Genomic DNA, 14,000 nt, shown 5'->3' with positions numbered 1-14,000 from the left:
ATCCATACTGCCAATGTCACACACATATGGCTTGCCAGGTTATTCCTTTGCCCTCAAACTGGCATATCGACATTGGAGCCAGACAGGCTGCGGCTGCTGCTTCTCTCATGATGCTGGCAAGGGCCAGACCGAAACCAAACCACGGGCATGGAAACCCGCGCAGGCTTAGTGACGGGGTCGTCTCGTTGCCAAGAGTTGACCCCGGGGGTCATCTGGGGTGGTCGCATGGCCGTGAGCAAGCGAGCTGCTTTGACAAGTGCCTGAATCGTCCGTCCGTCCGTTTGTCCCCGCCATCTCTAACCAATCTGGGAATGAACCGGCATCTAAGTCTGCACTCTTTTTCGTTCCCATCCTATTCCCGGGTGGTCTGGGCGAATGCGCAAGACTCAAGTAGCCGCAGAGACGGCGTCATCTTGAGACGGAGTGGTGCATCGGTTACCGGCTATTCCTAGCGTTTGAATGATGAAGTTGTGATGATGCTAAGCTGGTCCGGTCTGATCTGGTCCAGTCTGGTCTGGGGAGCCTACGGTTGGAGAGCCGATTGAGGCAGACACGGACACCGTGTGAGATTTAGTGCGAGATCATCGAGATGGCAAAATGTCGCCAAAGATCCAGAATCAAAGTCACATCCACGTTGGATGTGCCAAGCCTACGTGGAGCAGACGCGATTAATGACTTTTTTAAACCCTGTTATTCCCGGTGCTCCACGGCGTCGGTGAGATTCCTTGATCCTTGTTGGCTATTTACAATGCCCTGACCAATCCTCTCTTCTTGACCAAACTTCAGAACCTCTTATTCCATTCCCCTCGTTACCATCCCCTTTTCCCCGCCATTACCTGGAATCTTTGAAAACAAATACTTCTCTTGCGCGCGTCCGTGTCCTTTTGTGTGTAATCCAACAATTTGTACCGAGGACTTTTGATAAGCTCGGTCGAATCCATCCAACAGCTCATCGCCTTCTCTTCGTCAGCCTTCCAATGCCGGTAGTTCGCCGGTGAATGAACAAAGAATGCTGTTCTTTCTTAGAACCATGTTCTTAGTTTTGGTTGACGGCCTGCATGTAAGTGCCAGTGGGAGAAGTTTGGTGGTACGTGCCAGCAGGCGGGTTCTGAGGGTAGGCATCAGTAGGAGTAGCCGGGTAGGGGGATCCAGTAGTAGAAGTAGGATGGATGTGAGTTGTTGCTGAAGGAGAACTCTGGATAGATGGTCCAGCAGTAGTCGGACTCCCAATGTAGCTATCGCCGGGCAGTTCGGCCGGTTGAAGCTGGATCTGGTGCTGCGGGTGAGGTTGGTAGGCGATGTAGCTGCGTTGGGAACCCACGGTGCTTTGAGGATAAGAACGCGAACCACGGTCCTGATAGGGTGGAAAGATTTCCGTCTGCGTTCCGCCGCCGTACTGAGTCGGGGTCAGGTCCTGAAGTTGGTACTCATCTTGGTTCTGTTGAGCGCTTCCGTTCTGCATGCCCTCCGGACGAGGAAGTGGACAAGGGGCGCGATGACCAAAAGGGAAGGCATCTTCGTCCGCGGACGGCGAATGCGCAGTTTGGCCGTAAGTCGGGTCCCATCGACCAAGGCCGCTGCTAGCCAAGCGCGCGTTGCCATCTTCGACCGCTTCATTGCTACGATTCCAGGCCCTGAAAATGGCAACGGCGATGAGCAAAAGAATGAATCCACCAACGACACTGGGAATGATGATGATCAACTGCGGGTTGGGCGCGCTGTTATCACTGGCATCTGGAGCGGGCGTGTTGCTGACCGTGGGGGTTGCAAGCCCGCTGGTCGCCGTCTGTGAAGCAGAAGCCGAAGTCGTAGTGAAAGTAGTAACCTCCGTGAACCACATGGTTGATCCACCTGTAGTCGGCCGAGTGATGGTTTTAAAGGTGGAAGTGATCTCGGCAGACTTCGTGGACTTTGCGGTAGCAGTGGTTGCATCATCGGAAGTCTTCGTGGTAGCAGGTTCGGCAGTGGCCGTGGCTAGTTTCTCATGTAAGTGATTTACTTCAAAAACTCAAATCGTATTGAAGCTAAACTTACTCATTTTCTTCCTTCCGCGGGTTGCAACTGCGCCGCCCGAATTCCACGCCGAGTCACTGGGAGCTGTTGGGGAAGGCTGACGACCAGGCTTGGGCGTTTCCGTAACCAGGGCAATGTATCCCATGGTCTTGCGGTCCGCAAGACCGCTGCTGTTGACCTTATTCATCTTGAACTGACTTAAGAGATGAAAGTTTCTCTGCGTTTTTCTGAAGTCAGATCAAGTTGAGAGACATGGGGGTGAAGAGCAGTACTCACGATCTGAGCTGGCGACGGTAAAGTGAAGGGCAAGTCCGTGAGAAATTCAAAACCCAACGTTAATCTTGAAGCAAAAACTGTTGGAAAGAAGACGTCTCAACAGAATATTGTCAAGCTCAGAGAGTTGGATGCTCTCTTCGGGAGGTAGCGAATGTAGCGACGCGAAGGAGAGAAGAGGGGATGGGGGAAGTATCGATGGTAAAACGAGTGAGGATGGGTTGGAAGGAAGAAAAGTTTGCTTCTCAGGTAGGGTCGGTGAATGTTATTCAACTCAGGCGTTCGGCCGCGTCTCGTCTCTCGCTCCAACAGCTTGGGATGAAAGGCCAGAGCGGTCAGGAGCGCGTCTTCAGTCCTTGAGGAAGCTGCTCAAGGGGTGCCTACCCTGCTCTTTCCTTCTTCAACTGGCGCAATAGGAAGGAAAATATCTTATGGGACCTCTCGAGCGTGGGAGATGGTTGGTTGAAGGATGTGTCATTGGCCGATGAGGGCGAGGACTGAGGTGGGCGACTCATCACGATGTTCGAGGCTAGACTGGGTTGGGTTGCGTGCGGCTGTGAACTGTATTCGACAAAGGGGGTGGTGCTTTGCGGACGCAAGTTCTCTGAACACATCAGAAGACGGGGGTGTGTGGAGGAAAACTTCTAGAAACACATCTTGGCAAGGGGAACATGTTGGACGGGAGTCCGTGTTGACTATTAAATGTATATACACACAAGTTGCAAGTTGCAAAAGACTCTTGGCTCTATCTAGAGGTCTTCCTCAATGAGTCTGGGAAACACGACCCCTGAGCTGCAGCTCATCGTATCCGCCCTCCTCGACCACTTGACCATCTTCCATGACAATGATGCGATCGGCCATGCGCATCGTCTCTCTGTTGTGTGTGACAAGAATGACACTCGTACCGCCGTTTCCCTGATCCTCCAAGACTCTTCCAATAGTCTGTCGGATGAAATCCGCTGTATGTCCATCGAGCGCGCTAGTGGGCTCGTCCATGATCAACAGACGTGGTCTTCTGGCGATGGCTCTGGCAATACAGATGCGTTGGGCCTGGCCTCCGGATAAGTCTTGTCCACCATCGCCGATCATCGTATTGTAACCCTGAGGGAGTGAGATGATGAAGTCGTGGATGCCCGCGGCCTGGGCAGCTTTTTTCAAGTTGCTGGGATGGCGCAGGTCTGATGCGTCTGCAAGGCCATAGACGATGTTCTCCGCGACCGAGGTTGGGAAGAGGAACGGTGTCTGCGGCACGAAAGAGACCAGAGAGTAAAGTTGAGATTTGCTGATTCGGTTGAACTCGATTCCTGCGTAAGTCAAAAGAGACACCTGGGTTTGGCCGGCAGAGTTCGATCGAGATGGCTGATAAATTCCCAGGAGCAGAGAGAGAATGGTGCTCTTGCCGCATCCTGAAGGCCCAGTTATGGCCACGCAAGTTCCTTGGTCGAGTTGGAGAGAAATGTTGTGCAAAACTTGGTGCTCGGGGCGCGATGGGTATGAGAACTTGAGCTTGTGCATATTGATTGGAAACAGGGTGCTGAGAACTCGGGGATCGCCTGCCTCGTATTTCTCGAATGGCAAGGTGGCAAGGCGGATCATGCGTGATGCGGCGGCTTGCGAGACTGAGAGTTGCGGAATGTAGTTGACCATTGAGCCTGCCTGGCCGACGCAGAAAAGGAGAAGATTGATTACTTGTTGGAGGCTGGCGGGCGACAGTTCGGTCTGATCAGCCGAGAGGTAGATACCGTAGTAAAAGACGAGGGCAATGACAAAGTAATTCATTGATTGATTGAGACCAAAGAGCGCGCCCATTCTCCATGCTCTTTCACTTCCGAAGTCGTAGATCGTCTTGATAAGCTTGGAGTGCCGTTGACTGAAGTGCTTCTCCAAGGTAAAGGCTCGGGTGACGCGGATATTGACGAGGACGTCTCTCACGAAAGATGCCGTTTTGCTCGCGGCTTCATCCCAAGTGAAATCCCAATTGGCGCTGGTGAAAGCAAGGATCTTGACGGTTGCCAGGATGATTGGTGTCGTGGCGATGGCCAACAGCGTCAGCTTCCAAGAAATTGTCAGAGCCCAGAGTGTCGAGACCGCGACCATGACAGCCACCATCAGAACGATTGGCACAAAGCGAGAAACCAAGTTTCTCATCTCCTCTGCATCGTGGTCTAGAGACTCGCTGATGCGCCGCGCGGAGTTCGTGTCCCCGTCGAACCATGCCTTTGGCTGCTGAAGCGTGCGCTTCAGTGCTTCGAGGCGAAGAGAGCAGATCCAGGCTTGACCAACAGCCTCCATGGAATATCGCTCAAGGTACATCGAAACACCACTGATGACTGCAATGATAATCATGTAGATGACCCACTCCTTGCTGGCAGCCAGTCTATTCCCATCCTCCCAGAAAGTGGCGAGGAGTTGAGCGAAGCAGTAGGAAAAAGCAGGATTGCATCCAGCGGCGATGACACAGGAAAAGAGACCAACAATGAGTCTGAACTTGTCTCTGCCTGACAATTTCGGCCAAACACTGCGAAGGACAGAGCTGAGGGGTATGGCATTGGTGCGTGAAGGCTTGGCTACCTCCATGTTTGTCTCCTGGCTAAGGTCTTGGGTGCCATGACTTTCGGCATCGTCAGAGGAGACGAACTGGGTTGCACTTGGCTGGCGATGTACTCGAGTTGAGTTTGCGCGAGAGTTCCGTGTGGCGTCGCCTGCGATTTGAACGGCGGCTATACTTGACCGGTTCGGGGCTTGGATAGAATCGCGGTGGAAGGGGGCTTGATCGTAGAAAGAACCTCGGATACTTTCCCATTCGGTCGAAATATCAGCGCTCTCCGAAAGTGGTAGAGCCGTACTGGACCCGGTCAACGAGCTTGGACGTGCTGCATTCATGCCCCATCTACTTGTGTACGCGGAGGTGAGCTCAATGGAGCTGCGCCAAGTAGATCTCTTGGTAGCGCGCGCCTGGCGAGAATCTCTGAAAGAGTGTAATCCTTCGATTCCAATGGGGATGTGTTGAATCTGGGACTCTGTCATCTCATCGTCGACTTCACTCATCGACATATCGGCTTGCTCTGGACTCAGCTCCATGCAAGTTTCGTTTGGTCCTGAATCCAATCGTGCAAATAGGCCATCCCGGGCTCTTGACAATGTCTTCCTAGTGCCTTGCTGGATAACCTCTCTGTTTTCCAAGACATAGACGAAGTCGTTGTCCGCAATCTGAGACAAGTCGTGGGTGATGATGATTGTCGTCTTGTCTTTTCGCCAGCAGCGAAACGCCTCCATGACGAGTTGCTTGGTGGTTTGATCTAGTCCACTGGTGGCTTCGTCAAGAATGAGAACCGGAGGATCTCTGACCCTGGCTCGCGCAATAGCCAGACGCTGCTTCTGCCCACCGCTGAGACCGCTGCCGACGGAGTCGATCAACGTGTCTAGACCTTGGTCCAAGGTTGCTATCATAGACTGCAGAAGTGCCATGTCACAGGCTTGCTTGACTTCCTCCATTGAGACGAAGTTGGGTGCAGGATGACCGAGGGTAACATTGTCGCGAAGGGTGCCTTGAAAGACGACACTAGATTGCTGAACCAGGGTGACATTCCTGCGGAGCCATTCCTTATCCAGTGTGTCAATGTTACGGCCGTCGACAAGAATATCTCCGTACCAGGTGTCGTAAAAGTTGACCAGGAGGCTGCCGAGAGTGCTTTTTCCGGAGCCACTCTTGCCGACAACGAAGCATGTCTGTCCAGCGGGAAAGTGAAGCGAGATTCTCCTGAATATCATATGCTGAGGGTTCGATGAGTATGCAAAGGTCACCTGAAGATGTTACTTAAATACCCATGATATGGTTCTGAGGGAACTTCGTCTTTACCTCCTTGACTTTGATATCTCCAAGACAGGTCTCCGGGTTGACCAAGGCCTGGCTCGCTCTCTGTGGTCGTTTATCGGGAGAGATTCCTGCCGTCTGCTTGAGATGCTGGCCGGCTGCCATACCCTTGACGAGGATGAGCCATTGAGGGATGATATTCGCTATTCCTTGAAAAGCCGTCAAAGTCGCGTAGAAAGTCGTAAGAATCTGTCCTGCGTTGGCGCCGAGCGTCACCAGCCAAAGACCGACCCAGAAGCCGCCTACGAAGAGACAAGAGGTCCAACATTGCATGTAGGAAACTTGAATGGCATTGCAATGAGCCTGAATCATGTGCTGCTCTTTCGAGGCCTTAATGGTGTTGTGATACTGCCACACCTCCTGGTTGAAGCCGTTGTAAATATTGACCAGGTCGATACCGCTTACTGAGGCGTTGACTTGATTGGAAGCTTCATCGAGATGCTGCCTTTGCTTTTCGATCGCGGGACCCAGCTTGCGGTTTACAAGATAAAAGACGGCCGCAGACATGGGCGCCGTCATAATCAAGAAAAGAGTCAGCTTCGCGGAGAGTGCGAACGCCACAGTGATGCAGGCGATGGATGAGAAGACGTCTGTAAGCAAGAAACCGAAGACTTGCGATGTTGCCATTTGTAGATCACGAATTTGTCTAGGTAATGTCAGCAATGAGCAGGAGCTTCCCGGGATGACGACTCACGATTCGACTCGAACAAGAAGACTAGGCGTTCCATCAGCCTGGCAATCATACCATGACATTCTCTGATGCAGAAGATCCTGGAATATGTTCTGCCGCGCGCTTCTAGCGGAGAATTCACCAAAGAGGATCCACCCCGACATGAGTGAGGCATTGGCACCCAGTGATCCAATTCCGACACAGCAGAGGATGACGCACCATCTTGACGTCTGGGATAAGGCGTCTTCGTTGTTCAAGATGCCACTGCCGTAGTCTGCGATGACCTGGAAAATTTGACCGAGGATGAGCGCGTACCCTGTCTTCACTGCAGCGCAAATGCAGGCAGCGACGACAGCAAGAACCAAGATTGACAAGTGCTTCCACTCCGTAAAGGCGAAGAGATCCTTCCAAGTAGCCGTTCTCCGGGGTTGTGGATCGGGATCCTGATCCATAGCGATGGTATTGACCTGTGGCCCAGGGAAACGCAGGATTTTGGGGGTGCCAGAGATGATGGAAGAGAGAAATCTCTGGATAGAGCTCAGAAGGAAAGAGTCACTGGAAGAAAAGGCAGAAAAGACCTAGGCGGGTCCAGAGGAGCATGGCGAGTCGGTGCTGCCCTTGAGGGTTGAGATTCTCGGTGTGGGTTGCTGGAGGGAGAAGACGCGCATATGGTGCCTGCTACTTTCTTTGTGGCTGGACGATATCTACATCGTGGGCTCTAGCTAGGTGTGCCTCTGTGCCGATGTGCAAGCGTATCCTCTTGAGGTAGCACTGTCATTGTGAATCATAGGTGAGAAGCTCCATTGTAGACATTTCCTGTCGAGAGAGTCCGAGTATATGACAAGGGCGACGAAAGTAGAGTTTGGGAATGAAAGAGGAAACGAATCAAAGGAACTCTCCGCGATCAGTAGCAGTGGCTCTGATCATTCACATGCCTTTCAGAGAGCTGAGGTCTTGTTCAATGCTCTTGAAAGCCAGGGAGACAGTCCCGAGCTTCGAAAATCTTTCAATCAAAGACAGGACCGCGAATGAGGACGTTTCCAGGAGTTTATCGAGCTCGCATCGGCCTTACATACAGTTCTTTGATGCAGAAGCTTCCCAAGCCCTTTCTTGTACGCAAGTGGCATCCCCTGTCGTGAAAGAGCGCCGAAAACAAAATGCGTTGTGTCGTCACAATGGCAAAGAGCAGCATCGAATATGAATAAACTTCTTGTTGATATTCGCTTGACGTAAAACTCGACCGAGAAGGTCGAGAAGGAAAAACGAGACCTGGGCGGGATGCGTCTCATCCGCCGTACGCTATATATGAGCGAAACTCCAATTCATAGCAGCGATCCAGAGCCGAGTACGATGCTATGCAGTCAGCGACCGGCTCGCGGTTCTTCACTCATAATTCATTTCTAAGAGACCAGGAAACGTCGCGTGATACCCGTCTAAGGCGACTGAAAAGATCGCTTTCGCTTGTGATGCATTGACCACAAAGGTGGCTCAGCATCTTGACGGCTCGTTCACTCGGATGCTTGCAATAGAGCCAGACACATTGATATTGTTCGGAACGCACTTTAGGCCTTGCCTGCTTGGGCCTTCTCGTAGATCCAGTCGTTCAGACCCTTGCGGTTTCTGACACAAAATGTCAGCCTTGGCTTTGAAAGGGTGAAATGGGTTGGCTAAACCTACCTGGCAATCTCAATGGCGTAGAACTGCATGCGGGGCACTGAATCTCCAGTCAACTTATGCCCTCCAGCACTCAAGACAGCGCAGACAGCGTCTGCAAAAAGACCTACCGAAGATGACATCGTGCTGGCCATACTCGACGTCGGGCTTGGAGCGAACCATTGTGCCGAAGTTGTAGTCGTCAACCCTCTTCTCGTAGGCCATCATGAACTTCCTCCAGCGCTCCTTGCCGTTCTTGCTCTTCATCTCATCCTCGTTGATGGTCGCGGCGGGGTCGAACTCGGGAAAGTCCGTCTGGAGGTGCTCGTAGATCTCGTCGTCGATCTTGGTCAGGCGTAGCGAAGAGCCCTTGACCTTCTCAAGGATTTTCCAGTATGTTTCCATATGCTGGACGACTGCGGACGGGAGCGAGTCAGCTTGTTTCTTTATCACTCGGGGTTCGTTTAGAACGAGAATTTACGTGCCCTTGACCGCGAACTGCTTCTCGATCTGACCGTGGCAGCAGAGGAGTCAGTACACTGCTTCTGTGATCTGGGGAATGAATGTCTATGGATCGAGGGCTTACATCCTCGAGGTTGTCAGCCTCCTCGGCGTTGAAGTTGTTGGGAACCTGTTGCATAGACATCTTGATATTTTTGGCGACGAGTTTGTGTCGGGTTATGCGGCTTATACGAAGGTAGATTCAATCGGGCGCAAGGAGAGGTGCGTGGGCGGTAGTTTGTTTGGCAAAGCTTTGGAGGTTGATGGTGGGGTACTCACAGCCCGATAAGATCAAAGCACCACACAGCACAACCGCGGGGTTTCCCTGCTTTGGGTGCCTTATGGATGTACCCCAATTTTCTTTTCTCTTCCCAATTGTTTCCTTTTATGAAGGAATTGCTTACGAAAAGATGTTTCTTCACTCTGCTAGCCACTCCAAGGAATCTAGAATCTTCTTGATTTTGCAAAGCTGTGAGATGTCCACGAATGAGCTCCCACGGATTGCTACAGCTTGCTCTTTGAAGCTCACTCTGGCTTTTTTCCATGCTCCCTTTTTTTTTTTTTTTTTNTTTTTTTTTTTTTTTTTTCTTTTTTTTTGCGCGCAAGGTGCACTGACGTCAATACGCCGTGCTGCAAGGTATCCTACAAACACGTAATCGGGTATCCACATCCCCTTCACCTTTTCCTCACCGAAGGATCACCGAGGTGAGACCCATTCCTAATCGTCAAAATTACAACCTTGTCCTGACCTCCATCCAACTCCAAAACTCCCTTCCGAAAAAATCCTTCTTCATGAACGCTGTTTCTCGATTTTCCCCCATGTTTCACATCAGTATGTCTGGGTCCTGCTGGCCATACTGGAGGCTCGCTCGCTCCTTGGTCTTTGAACTGCGATGTTCGTGCCATCACCTCCCATGTAGACTCGTCCGACGGGGCTTCGTCTATAGCCATCGGAACACGCAGACCTCGCCTCGAATGGCGTGCTCTCGAATGACTCTCGATTAAGCAAGTGTCGTTCCAGCGAAGATCTTGCCTCAGTCCCACGGCTTGATCGGGACATGCTCCGTAGCTTGTTCATGACCCCCTGCACTCTCCGCTCCAGGCTACCGGCGTCAGAAGGAGTCGAACAGCTGCTCTTGATACTCTTTCCAGAAGTGGTCATTCTGGTCTCGGGTCGATCGTACAAGTCGTAAGCAGCAGATGGTTCTTCGATGTATTCACTGGGCGGGCGCATCGACATGTGGCCGGTGACTGGGTCAAAGTAGGGCGGCGGTAGCTGAATTGCGCCCTCGGGAGAGTAGAGACCGCGAAGATACTCTCTCGAGTGGTCGTCGAGTTTCAACTTCCCACGTCCTGCGTCGATCCAAGAAGACTGTCCAGGTATCCGCGGCCACACTGAGGATGGCGCAACTCTGTAAGAATGGTGCTTGAGGCATTCTGCATCGTCGGGAATTGGAAAGATTCGACGGATCAGGGAGTGCGTGTACTTATTGCTGAAGCCGGCCAGACGCATCGAGTCGATCATCCACTCCATTCGCACCAGCGGCTCACAAACCTTGAGTTCCTCGTCCGGGCAGTAGTACACGGCGTCGTCCACCTTCTGCACCGCCAGAGAACCCTCTGGCTCGTCTACCTCAATCAGGTCGTCCGGCGTCGAGTTGGCAGCACCCAACGGTGCGCAAATCTTGGGGCGCTGGCCGTAAAACCTCCGACAGAGAAGCACGAGGCTCTTGAGCGACGAGGAGCGCTTCAACTGTGTCTCGACGAATAACTTGATTAGGGTGTCGAGTTTGATCGTGCCTGCACGAAGCTTGTAAGCCTGCTTGCCGGGGCCGAAGCCAAATCGTGTCATGTCGAGCTCAAGGATGATGTCTTGCATGAAAGCACCATATCTGTTATACCACAGCGTGGCCAGAGGGTCGAAGTACGCGTTGACGAACGGAGAGTACGTGACATGGAATCTCTCGGTCATCAAAAAGGAAATCATCATGTCGGCGCGGAGAGCAAAAGAGACTTGCAGGTACGATTGCAAAGGCTCCATGGCGCTAGCAAGGGAGATAAACTCGTCGTCCTTCCAGACTTCTCTCGTCGAGCGGCTGTTGGTGAGAGATATTGGGAGCTCCGAGCTGTGGCTTATGATCACATCTTGACAGATCTTGAAGCGGGCTATAGCGGGCAGTCTGAAGAATGGTGATACAGGATCCAGGTCAGGGGCTCGGCCGCGCTCAACGAAGAACATGGCGACGGACTGATCGAAGGCGAAATCTTCCACATTTGGTCTCTTTCCGCGACGGTACTTGTGGTAGACGATGTCAACGACTCGATCCCAGGGAGGTAAATTCTTGCGTGGCGCATCTGGCCATCCTGATTTGGGGGGTTCCATCAACCTGCGAGCTGCCTTGGGAGGCAGTGCCGCGGGGAAAGGATGAGGCAAAGGCGTCGAGATGTGGCTCATCTGAGGCAGCGATGCTTTCTTCTTCAATGTCGGTTCATCCACTGCCATCTAGTCAGCATCATCATGAGAATTTTCGAGACGTTGAGCATTCTCCCCTCACAGAGGAGAGTGAGGCATACTTGTGGTATTTTGAGGCAGAAACTCTCGTGATGTTGCCAGGCGAGAGTCTCGTCGCTTCTTTGACGGGGGATTTTTTCCTTTCGATTTCTTTGAGTTGTCGGGTTCCTTTTTCTGACCGAACTGAAGGTTGTTTGGGTGGTGAAACCAAGAAGAGCGGCTTTTTGTGGGAGCGTTTTATGTCCTGGTCAATAAGGCAGGTAGGTGCCTCAAGTGAGGATTGTTCGTGGTAGCATCGATCAAAATTTTGCCATTAGCGGGAGGTCGATTGAGGTGAAAGAAAGCGCCTTGCTTTCTTTGCGATCGACCTGGTGAATTATGAGAAATTAAATATATGCTCAGACTGGATTGCACCTTCTTGATGTGGTTGCTGTCACGGCTGTCACCGCTGCCTCTCATCTGAAGGTCATCGTTCTTCTCATGCGAGTAAACTTTTCGCTATCCTCCAGGCTTCATCTAACCTCATTTTCCGCTTCACTCCTTTAGACATTTGCCCACCGGGCAGTATAACTCTATCTGATCCTGAAAATAGCTATCCTCGTACTGGAGTCGCTCTTGCTGGCTGTGTACCCCGAGATGGGATAGCGAGAAATGTGGGACGTCCTTTCATACTTGTGTTCTTGGGCTATTGTTATTCTCACTGCGTTATCTCTCATGGATCTCTACTAGAATACATTGTTTAACTGCTAATATGGCCTTGGTTAGACAAAACGTGGGATGTTGTTTTGTGAGGAATGAGCGGTCCCATAAAGCCCCTCCACGCAGGGGTCTGTGGCTTCTGACTCTGCGAAGACGATACGATAGCCAGCTTGGCCAGTTACGAAGCACTAGCGCGTTAGGCCCCTGTGGATGGTCTCCTGAATAGTTCTGATGTTTTCGCAGATGTTTGGGGACCATTGTTAAATGAAGACGAGAATGACGGCGATGAAGACGATGGAGAAATATAATGATAGGGACAACTTATCATCCGTCCTCATGGCTATGGCTGAATTCGGAACTGGCTGCAATTCTCTGATTGAAGAAACAACTTGGTTTCTCGATCTTGATCTGGGCCATCATTCGCGAAGTTTCCGGTAGCGGTATTGACACATGGATCCCGTTGTTCTTCGGCGATAAGTGGGCCGTCGGCCCCGATACACGGAGCCGGCCTCATCCGCCGTTTCTGGCAGCGTGGGTAATTGCAAGATATGATAGCCCTCCTCATATGCCCTCACCCATGTCTTGCAGAACCGAAAGGCTAGGCGGCATTTCCTTTTTCCTCAGAGGAACTCCATACTCAGATTACATGTGTATAGATTCGAACGCTCTTACTGCTGTGCCCATTTTCGTATGAGGGAGCATTCCCTGCTGCAGGGGTTCAATCCCTTGCTGAGAAGCAATGATTCGGGTCAACGGCTTTAGCGAAATGACCGGAGATAGCCGGCCTTCAAATATCGCTCTCATTCGTTGCCGCACCAGCTCCGTCTTATACGTTACATCGCAGGTAGGATGGATGGCAGGAAGTGCGAGCCGACCACGACACAGGGCGGGAGAGATCTCACCAAGAAAATCGGGCGCCGAGACACAACGACTTGCAACGGCGCAGAATCGGCCGGCTCACCCCGATGTCTTGGCGGCAGTGAGCTCTTTGCGGCAACAAGATTGGCTCGTTGCCTCGCGTAAAAACCGTGCAGAAGTTCCAATTACTCCAAGCCAACGGACCAGCCTCAACCGCACGGGTTTCGGGGCGGATTTAACAGTTGTAGCTGCCGTATTTCTGCGCTAGACCCCAGACTCCCCTCCCCCCTCTCTTCTCCCCGCCGATCTAGTCAGGGAGGCCGACTAGCTTGATGGTACGGTGCTCATTTGGTGGTGTGATCAGGTTCCGCTGGTCAATATGACACTCCTCAATCCATCTCAACGTTCGCGCAGATGGGATGGGGGCCGCATGATGGGACCGAGAACCCGAGAAAGGCTTGGATCGTTCCCTTAAAGAGTGGGAGAGGTGCTGTATGACTCTAAGCCCCGTTGACTGTCTTTCTTCTGATTTGCCTCACAATCTATTCATTGTTGTCCGGCGATTGCCCCTGCTCTGAACTTGTCAGGCCACTTTATTTTCATCGATTGCTCGATACCCATGGGTCTCATTAAACCTGACTCATTCATAGCTTGACTGCCCGTCGTTTGACCTCCAGAATCTCCTTTGGTTTTCACCATCACTACATATCTTGTGTGTCAGATTCGAACTCGGCGGTGATATATGATCAGCTACTCCGTATTTGCTATAGATCTGTATGCTGGACTTGAACCATTTTGTAAGTCAATCCAAGCTATCACTTCAAACTTTCTTTCTGCGTATGCGAGCCTATCGTATGAATCCTGAGCAGGCGATGGTCAAGAAACCAAGCACGGATGGATAGCGTAACGAGTTGCCAAGGCTCGGGACGGATCGCAGAGCATGCACA

General features: G+C 51.9%; 4 protein-coding genes across 4 annotated transcripts; all 4 read right to left on the bottom strand.

The window, feature by feature from the left end:
• Window positions 1-1,036: 1,036 nt before the first annotated feature.
• Window positions 1,037-2,200, bottom strand: GCG54_00013694 (uncharacterized protein; the record flags this gene model as incomplete). Its single annotated transcript, XM_045413543.1, has 2 exons — window positions 1,037-1,974; window positions 2,035-2,200. 2 exons carry the CDS (start codon window positions 2,198-2,200, stop codon window positions 1,037-1,039), a joined length of 1,104 nt encoding a protein of 367 aa, XP_045269614.1.
• Window positions 2,201-3,048: 848 nt separating this feature from the next.
• GCG54_00013693 (Alpha-factor-transporting ATPase) lies at window positions 3,049-7,282 on the bottom strand (the record flags this gene model as incomplete). The annotated part of the gene is made up of 3 exons (XM_045413542.1): window positions 3,049-6,090; window positions 6,146-6,806; window positions 6,855-7,282. The coding sequence occupies 3 exons, from the start codon at window positions 7,280-7,282 to the stop codon at window positions 3,049-3,051; spliced, it is 4,131 nt and encodes a 1,376-aa protein (XP_045269613.1).
• Window positions 7,283-8,392: 1,110 nt separating this feature from the next.
• Window positions 8,393-9,129, bottom strand: GCG54_00013692 (Protein PBDC1-like; the record flags this gene model as incomplete). The annotated part of the gene is made up of 4 exons (XM_045413541.1): window positions 8,393-8,450; window positions 8,508-8,544; window positions 8,615-8,927; window positions 8,965-9,129. 4 exons carry the CDS (start codon window positions 9,127-9,129, stop codon window positions 8,393-8,395), a joined length of 573 nt encoding a protein of 190 aa, XP_045269612.1.
• Window positions 9,130-9,813: 684 nt separating this feature from the next.
• Window positions 9,814-11,487, bottom strand: GCG54_00013691 (uncharacterized protein; the record flags this gene model as incomplete). The annotated part of the gene is made up of 1 exon (XM_045413540.1): window positions 9,814-11,487. One exon carries the CDS (start codon window positions 11,485-11,487, stop codon window positions 9,814-9,816), a length of 1,674 nt encoding a protein of 557 aa, XP_045269611.1.
• Window positions 11,488-14,000: the final 2,513 nt, after the last annotated feature.

This window comes from Colletotrichum gloeosporioides (assembly GCF_011800055.1).
Source record: "Colletotrichum gloeosporioides strain Lc1 chromosome Unknown consensus_11, whole genome shotgun sequence".
NCBI classification, from domain to species: domain Eukaryota; kingdom Fungi; phylum Ascomycota; class Sordariomycetes; order Glomerellales; family Glomerellaceae; genus Colletotrichum; species Colletotrichum gloeosporioides.
Note: the sequence above shows the minus strand (reverse complement) of the source record. Positions and strands in the feature narration are given on the sequence as shown.